The following is an 8,578-nucleotide window of genomic DNA, read 5'->3' on the forward strand; positions in this document are numbered from 1 at the left end:
ACTCCAAACTAAAAAGAAGCAGGAAAAAGCACCATTGTTAAGGGGGGAATGAAATTTATGGAAACAAACCCAGAAGTGATACAAGTAACAGAATGAGTAGATGAAGACATTAGTTATTATAAATATATCTCATATGGCTATAAAGAGAAAAGCACGAGCATGCCAAGGGAACATCATGGGAGACATTCAACAGGCCGATGTTAAATTCAAGAGACGAAACCACAAGGTCCTAGATGGGGCTAATGGACTAGACACAAGACAGGCAAGTGAGCTCAAACCTTTGTAGCAATAGAATCTATGAAAAACAGAATGAAGAACAAATGTAGAACAATCAGAGCATCACAGATATGTGTACATCGATAAGCAGTCTAATACTCATGTATTTAGGGTTCCAGAAAAGGCAAGAGTATGTGTGTGTCACAAAAGCTCTAAGGAAAAGACAGTCAACACTGATAACTACCACAGACTATAGAGAACACGCTCTATAAGAACTCTGACTGAAGCCAGGGTGTGTGTGGAAGGGGGTAGTGTGCTTGCCTTTAACCTCAGCACTCAGGAGGCAGAAGCACGGAGATCTCTGTGAGTTCAACGCCAGCCTGTTCCACAGAGCAAGTTCTAGGACAGGAAGGAAACCTTGTTTCAAGAAAACCAAACCAAAAACAAACAAACGAACAAATACACAAACAAAAAACTGAATGAACTCTGAATGAAAATTACATTATTTTCATGGAAGATAGATACATTTTAAATTTTTTTAAAAAAATCTATGGCCAGGCAGAGGTGGTGCATGCCTTTAATCCCAGAATTTGGGAAGCAGAGGCAAATGGATCTCTGTGAGTTTGAGGCCAGCCTGGTCTACACAGCTAGTTCCAGGAAAGCTAGTGTAATGGTTTAAGTAAAATGCTGCAGGTCCCCGAGTGGCAGCAGGCAGTTGGCAGTGGGTCCCAAGACCAAGCAGGCCATGAAGGCAGCCGGGTCCTAGGCAGGAAGCCTCGTGGCAAGTGAGTGAGATGGATAGGCACACCATGCAGAGTGCAGTTGGATATTTATTTAGTGGGTTATGGAAGGGAAGGGGAGAAGAGGGAAGAACAGAGAGAGAGGCAGAGGGGGGGAGAGAAGGAGGGAGGGAAGGAAAGAGAGAGAGAAGGGAGGGAGGAAGGGAGGGAGGGAGAGAGGGAGGGAGGGAAAGAAAAGGAAGGGACTCAGGCTGGAAGCTGAAGATCAGTTTTGGGAGGGAGTGGGGCATGGCTTGTCTCTTAAAGGGACAAGGCAGACCATTACAGCTAGGGTTGTTACACAGAAAACCCTGTCTCAAAAAAACAAAACAAAACAAAATTATTTGATGTGTGCAGGTGTCTTTCTTGCATATATGTGCACCACATGCAAGCAGTGCTCATGGAAACAAGAAGATGATGTTGGATCCCTTGGAACTGGAGTTACAGATGGTTGTGAGGTGTCTTGTGGGTGCTAGAAAGTGAACCCAGGTTCTCTGGAAGAAAAGCCAGCCTTCTTAACCACCAAGCCATCTCTCTAGCTTCTCTCAGATGTATTTTAAGCTCCAGCATGTGCCACTATTTGTAATGTTATGAGTACCACAGGTAGGAATAGTTTTTAGACTCAGTTCAAATAGAACTGAGACAGAAAACCAAGAACTTACCCATCCCTGGAATCCCCATCTGATTTGTCAGTTGAGCTTGTAGAGGAACTTAACTCATCCTCAGACAGACCATGTGTCAGTCTCTTTTCCTGTTAGTAATTGGAAAGAACAATAAACCAGAATGCAATACTCCAAATATTTAAGTGCAATAACTAGACACAATGAACCTTGCATGCAATTAATGAGGAGAAACTGATAGAAGACTTAAAGTCAGTTTATTCAGTGAACACCAGGCAGTGGTGGTGCACATCTTTAATCCCAGTGCTCAGGAGTCAGAGGCAGGTGAATCTAAATTCAAGTCAGCATGGTCTACAGAGTGAGGTTCAGAACCGCCTAGGCTACACAGTGAATATAAGATCAATCAGTGAGATTGTAAGACCCTGTCTTGAAATAAAAGTAGAAAAATGGTCTAGGGAATATACTTTATTGGTACTATATTGGCCTACCACGTGTGAGGCCCCAGGTTCAATCCTCAATATCAAAGAGAGAGAGAGAAAACAAGATGACTCCCTAAAAAGGATTCTAACTAAGCTTCCAACTGTTAGCAAGAATGCCTGGAAAATATATAGTCCTAGGACCGCAGAGGTCGCTTAGCCATTAAGAGCACTGGAGCCATTCCCCAGCACCCACATGGTGGCTCACCACCATCTGTAACTCAGGTTCTAGGGGATCTTCTGGCCTCCATGGGCACCAGGCATGCATGTAGTGAACAGACACACATACAGGCAAAACACTCATACATATTTTAAAAATGTGTACCCTCAACAAGTTAAGCATAATCCTTTTAATTACTATTTGAGTTCCATTTTTGGTTTGTTTGCTTGTTTTGGGTGGTTTTGGTTTTGTGTTTTTTGATTTTTTAAGACAGGGCTTCTCTGTGTAACCTTGGCTATCCTGGAACTCACACTTATAGACAAGGCTGGCCTTGAACTCATGGAGATCCACCTGCTTCTGCCTCCCAAGTGCTGAGATTAAAAGTGTATGGCACCCCCCTCCCCCGCCATGAGTCCCTTCCTTAATCAAAAGTCAAAAAGACGGCTAGGCATGGTGGCACACACCTTTCTTTAATCCCAGAAATCGGCACACAGGTGGCTGGAATAAGAATGGCCCCCACAGATTTGAATGCTTAGTCTCCAGGGAGTGGCACTATTAGAGGTGCTCTTGTTGGAGTAGGTGTGGCCTCGTTGAAGGAAGTGTGTCATTGGGTGTGGGCTTTGGGTGTGGGCCAGGCCCAGGGTTTTGCTTTCTTCCTGCTACCTGCGGATCCAGATGTGGAACTCTCGGCTCCTCCAGCACCAAGACCATGCTCCCTACCATGACGACAATGGGCAAAGACTCTGAAACTGTAAGCAAGCCCTAACTAAATGCTTTTTGTTGTAAGAGCTGCCATAGTCATGGTGTCTCTTCCTAGCAACAGAACTAGACAGAGACTGAGACAGGAGAACTAAGAGTTCAATATCATCCTGGGCTACGCAGCAAGATTTTAACAGTGTATGCCTGCATTCTCAACACCTAGAACATGGAGACAGGAGGATCTGAAGGTCACCCTCAGCTACACAGTAAGTTCCGGGTCAGCCTTGGAACCTGAGACCCTGTCTCCAAAAAGAAATAGCTTGGTCAGCAATGCCCCGAAGAAATGATGCTGACATCTTTGAAGTTTACGGTATTAGGGTTCCTAGGAACAGACCCTCAGGACTGTGGGATGCACCTGAGGGATGTTGCAGTCAGAAGAGAATCGTCGGACAGGGGTAGGCTGGTCGTCTTCTTGTGGTTTCACTGGCTCCGCTGCACTGTGAGTTCTCCGGACTGAAGGGCCTGAAAATATGAACCCCCCAGTAGCTGTTTGTAGTGTACTGAGTACAGAGGATGCCATAGGAGGAGTCAGCCAGAGCAACCCAGACAGCATATTCATCATTCTGGGGTCTGCCACTTCAGTCTAAATTTAGTTCTGGGTTTTCTTTTTTTTTTTTTACCAGCTTTGAAGCTTGGGCAAGTTACTTAACCCTGTGAAAACACAGGGTAACACTAACTCCCCCTTTGGGGATGATTACAGATATGAAACAAGATACTACCCTTTACACATTTACCGTAACGTTGGAGACAGGGTCACCTTTAATAAAGGAAAGCCGGTAACACAACTTTTAGATGATGGCAGTAAGAAGGAGCCACAGAGGGGCTGGAGAGATGGCTCAGCAATTAAGAGCACTTGATGATCTTGCAGGAGACTTGAGTTCTATTCCTAGCACACACACAGTGGCTCACAACCACACATAACTCCAGTTTCAGGTAAGCCAATGACTTCTGACTTCTATGGGCACTTAGGCATACATGTGGCTTACATGCAAGTAAAACATTCATATACATAAAATAAACCTAAAAATAGTTTTACGAACAGAATTCTAGTCCCAGGACAGCTAGGACTGTTACACAGGGAAACCCTGTCTCGAAAAAACCAAAAAAAAAAGAATAGAATTATCCACAGAGTCGCAACATGCACCTTTAATCTAGCACTCAGGAGGCAGTGGCAGATGGATCTCTGTTTTCAAGAGCAGCCTAGTCTACATAGTAAGTTCCAGGCCAGCCAAGGCTTACATACTGAGATCCTGCCTCAAAAAATAAACAAAGAAACCAAAACCCCTACATTTCTTAGCCAGGTGTGGCTCTCTGACCATCAGGGTCTGGATGGGAAAAATAAGTTAAATATTTACCTAATTTCCAGCCTGAGATGTCATAGTTCAAAATCCTCTGGCTTTCTCTGTCTTTTTAAAATTTATTTACTTGTTTAAGATTTTGAGATTTTAAATTTCTACGCTATGTGTCCTGCCCACGTGCGTATGTGCACTACATGTGTGCTTGGTGCACATGGAGGTCGGAAGAGGGTGAGTGTTGGCCCCCCTGGAACTGGAGTCAAGGGCGGTTTCTAGCTCCCACCTAGGTTCTGGGGTCTGAATCTGAGTCTTGTGCAAGAGCATCACGTTCTCTTAACTGTTGAGCATCTCTCCACTCCCTGCTCTCCTTCCAGTCCTCTTTCTCAGACTCATGGTCAAGAGTCAGTACTCTACAATATTTTATAAGGTTTAGCTAAGAAATTTTAAGAACTCTACAAAATCACTCCCAGATGGTCATTGCTACTTTCAAGTTTGTACACCTAACAACCAGAGCCAATTCTTCTGGGCAGCCATCAACAACCAACCAGATAAAGACTTCAGCCTCACCTGAGGGGAGTGCATCTTCCTGTGACTGCTTTAGTCGCCGCCTCTCTCTGGCTGATAGCGGCCGACCCTTTGAAAGAAAGTCATGGAGTTATTTCTGCTTCTACTCAGTTTTCCATCACCAATGCACGACACATCATGCAACTGTGCCAAAGGCCTCCCACTGGTCTCTCAAGGAGCAGAGAAAGCACTTTGTGTGTGGAGGTTTAGTCCACACAAGAGTAACCCTAGAAAAGAATGATCACAGCCCTGGCTTCGGAAAGATGCTCATTTGTGGACAAGTAAGAAATACTTTTGTTAAGATCTCCTGAGAAAATTGGGAGCATGGGGGTAGAGGGAGAAGGGAGGGCAGAAGGTGGGGAGAACTTGAAGAAATGGGATGGTCAAGATGGGGAAGGACAGAGACAGAGAGCAAGGAAAGAAATATCTTGACTGAGGAAGCCATTATGGGGCTAGCAAGAAACCTGGCACTAGAGAAATTCCCAGAACTCCACAAAGATGGCCCCAGCTAAGACCCTAAGCAATAGTGGAGAGGGTGCTTGAACTGGCCTTGCCCCGTAGTCAGATTGATTACTATCTTAAATGTCACCATAGAGCCTTCATCCAGAAACTGATGGAAACAGAGGCAGAGACCTGTAGCAGAGCACTGGACTGAGCTCCCAAAGTCCAGTTGAAGAGTAGGAGGAGTGAGAATATGAGCAAAGAGGTCAAGACCATGATGGGGACACTCGCTAAGACAGCTGACCTGGTCAGACATGGAAAGAACTAGCACAGGACCAAACTAGGCCCTGGGAATGTGGGTGACAGTTATATGGGGGCAGACTGTGGGGCCACTGGCAATGGAACCAGGATTTATCCCTACTGCCTGTACTGTCTTTTTGGAACCCATTCTCTTTGGAGGGATATCTTGCTTACCTAGATATAGTAGGGAGGACCTTGATCCTTCCTCAAAGCAATGTGCCTTACCCTCTCTGAGGAGTAGATGGGGGATGGAATGGGGGAGAAGGTGAAGGGAATGGGAGGAGGGGAGGGAGTGGGAACTGGGATTGGTATGTAAAATGAAAAAAGATAGTTTTTTTAAAAATAGAAAAAAAAAGAAATGCTTTCACACTTCTCATATTCAGAATCTACTTAGTCTCCTTACATGACTGCAAGTGGCTGTCTTAGGGAGTGCAGACCATACCCATGGCAATCAAACCAATGCTACTGGTAAAGTAGGGCTAATATGTTTAATATGAAACTCCACAATATACATATATTGTATTATCCAAAGCTTCATAAGAACTGTTTTTAAACAAGCACACATTCGTACAAACCTTGGACGACAACGATGAACTGACCCTTGAACTGTCTACAGAGCTGGCCACAGGCTGACTTTGGTTTCTATCCTTTAGTTGTGCTGACACAATATCCACTTTTCCAACAGGAGGGGGAGAAGGCAAAAGCCAAGGGGGTGATTCCTGGAACTTAAGTAACGGAAAGAAAGGGAAGTTATCAGTTTCATACAGAGCCATCCCTAAACTTCCAATTGGTAAGAGGTAAGAAAATCAGTTTTGAGACCTGCGTGTGCTACAGACTCTGCCAAAAGTGAATGACTACTTGAGAAGCTTAGACAAAAAATATCTGAATGTATATGTGTGTGTACATATATACACACACACACACACACATACATACATGTATATATCCATATATATTTTATTTTTTTGTGGTTTTTTTTTCAAGACAGGGTTTCTCTGTGGTTTTGGAGCCTGTCCTGGAACTAGCTCTTGTAGATCACTCGAACTCACAGAGATCCGCCTTCCTCTGCCTCCCGAGTGCTGGGATTAAAGGCGTGCGCCACCACCGCCCGGCATCCATATATATTTTAAGATAGTCAGGACCGCGAGTGATGCGTCCACCCACGGAGACGGTGTGACTGATCTATTGGGAGCTCACCAAGGCCAGCTGGACTGGGACTGAACGAGCATGTCATCAAACCGGACTCTCTGAATGTGGCTGACAATGAGGGCAGACTGAGAAGCCAATGATAATGGCACTGTGTTTTGATTCTACTGCATGTACTGGCTTTTTGGGAGCCTAGTCTGTTTGGATGCTCACCTTCCTAGACCTGGATGGAGGGGGAGGACCTTGGACTTCCCACAGGGCAGGGCACCCTGACTTCTCTTAGGACTGGAGGAGGAGGGGGAGGGAAATGGGGGGATGGGAGGAGGCAGAAATTTTTAATAATAATAATAAAACCCCCTTAGTCTATCCAAAAATGGCTAGAAGGAGTTGGTGTAAGTCCACTGGGGTGAGGGAACCTAAATTAAACAAGTACAACATAAAAAAAAAAAAGATATGGCTTCCTTATTTAAGACTTACTTATTTTATGTATATGGTGTTCTATCTGCATATACACCTGCAGGCCAGAAGAGGGCATCACATCCCATTATAGATGGTTGTGAGCCCCCATGTGTTTGCTGTGAATTGAATTTAGGACCTCTAGAAGAACTGCCAATGTTCTTAACCACTGAACCATCTTCCCAGCACTGAATGGAAGATATTTTAATAAAGGCAGTGTCAAGGGCTAGGAATCCAGCTCAGTGGTAGAGTGTTTATATAGTATACACAAGTCCCTGGGTTCATTTTCCAGCACTGCATAGAAAAAAAAAAGAAAAAAAATACACACACACACACACACACATACATAGTCATGAAAAAATATTAAAAGAAAATACATGTTCAGCAACATAACAAAGGATTTAAACAGCCTGTTCCTTTAGCTTTCAAAATGACCCACTTAAGCATCTTATCCTTGCCCAGTTTCTTGCTCCATTCTTGGCATTTCTTCTGCACTTTTGGCAATGGTTAATCAATCTAAACAAAAGTCAAACTTCTAGAGCCGTGTCCCAAGCAGCACAATGACTCATTGCAAAGAGATTGCTTACCTGGCTCTTTGCCTGATCATGGTCAGTCTGTTCTCTTTTTTTCTGCCTTCGCTGTCCAGATACAGAAGGTTCAGACACAGAGCTGTGTGGCTGGAATCTTGGGGGGATGCTGTCCTGTTTTTCTATCATACATCCACCAGTAACTTGATCCTTAAAAGAAATAAAAAAGTAAAGAAACATACAAAAGAATTGCAAAGAGTAACAGAACAATCTTTAGATCTTCAAATGCCAAACTCTCCACACTTCCTTCTGAAATTGCAAAATGAAAGGCTAGAGAGATAGATAAGCAGTTAAGAGCACTGGATGCTCTTCCAGAGGACCTGCATTCAAATCCCAGCACCTACGTGGCAGCTCACAACTGTCTGCAACTCCACGTCCAAGGGACCTAACACCCTCCTCTGGCTTCCATGGGCACTGGTCACATACCTGTGCACAGATATTTATGAAGGCAAAACACCTATATATCACATAAATTAAAAAATAATAATTGTAAAATGGAAGTGAGAAGGAAGCTTTCTCTTTCTCAAAATGAATGCTTATGTTTACAGGAAATGATGGCCTTAACCATGTTCTAGTGTTTACTCTCTTGCCTCAAACAAAGGCAACTCTTTTTTTTTAATTTATTTATTATGTATACAATATTCTGTCTGTTTGGCTGAAGGCCAGAAGAGGGCACCAGACTTCATTACAGATGGTTGTGAGCCACCATGTGGTTGCTGGGAATTGAACTCAGGACCTTTGGAAGAGCGGGTAATGCTCTTAACCGCTGAGCCATCTCT

General features: G+C 44.1%; 1 protein-coding gene across 2 annotated transcripts in view; it reads right to left on the reverse strand.

The window, feature by feature from the left end:
• The window catches only part of Nek4 (NIMA related kinase 4), a 52,908-nt gene that overhangs the window by 11,573 nt on the left and 32,757 nt on the right, over nt 1-8,578 (reverse strand). For both annotated transcript variants that reach the window (XM_026779812.1, XM_013346919.2), the window contains exons 8-12: nt 7,800-7,949; nt 6,186-6,335; nt 4,873-4,939; nt 3,366-3,472; nt 1,658-1,746 (exon numbers count right to left, since the gene is read on the reverse strand). In XM_026779812.1, coding sequence (XP_026635613.1) covers nt 1,658-1,746; nt 3,366-3,472; nt 4,873-4,939; nt 6,186-6,335; nt 7,800-7,949 — 563 coding nt within the window. The remainder of the gene's footprint in view (nt 1-1,657; nt 1,747-3,365; nt 3,473-4,872; nt 4,940-6,185; nt 6,336-7,799; nt 7,950-8,578) is intronic.

Source organism: Microtus ochrogaster, chromosome 6 (genome assembly GCF_000317375.1).
Source record: "Microtus ochrogaster isolate Prairie Vole_2 chromosome 6, MicOch1.0, whole genome shotgun sequence".
NCBI lineage: Eukaryota > Metazoa > Chordata > Mammalia > Rodentia > Cricetidae > Microtus > Microtus ochrogaster.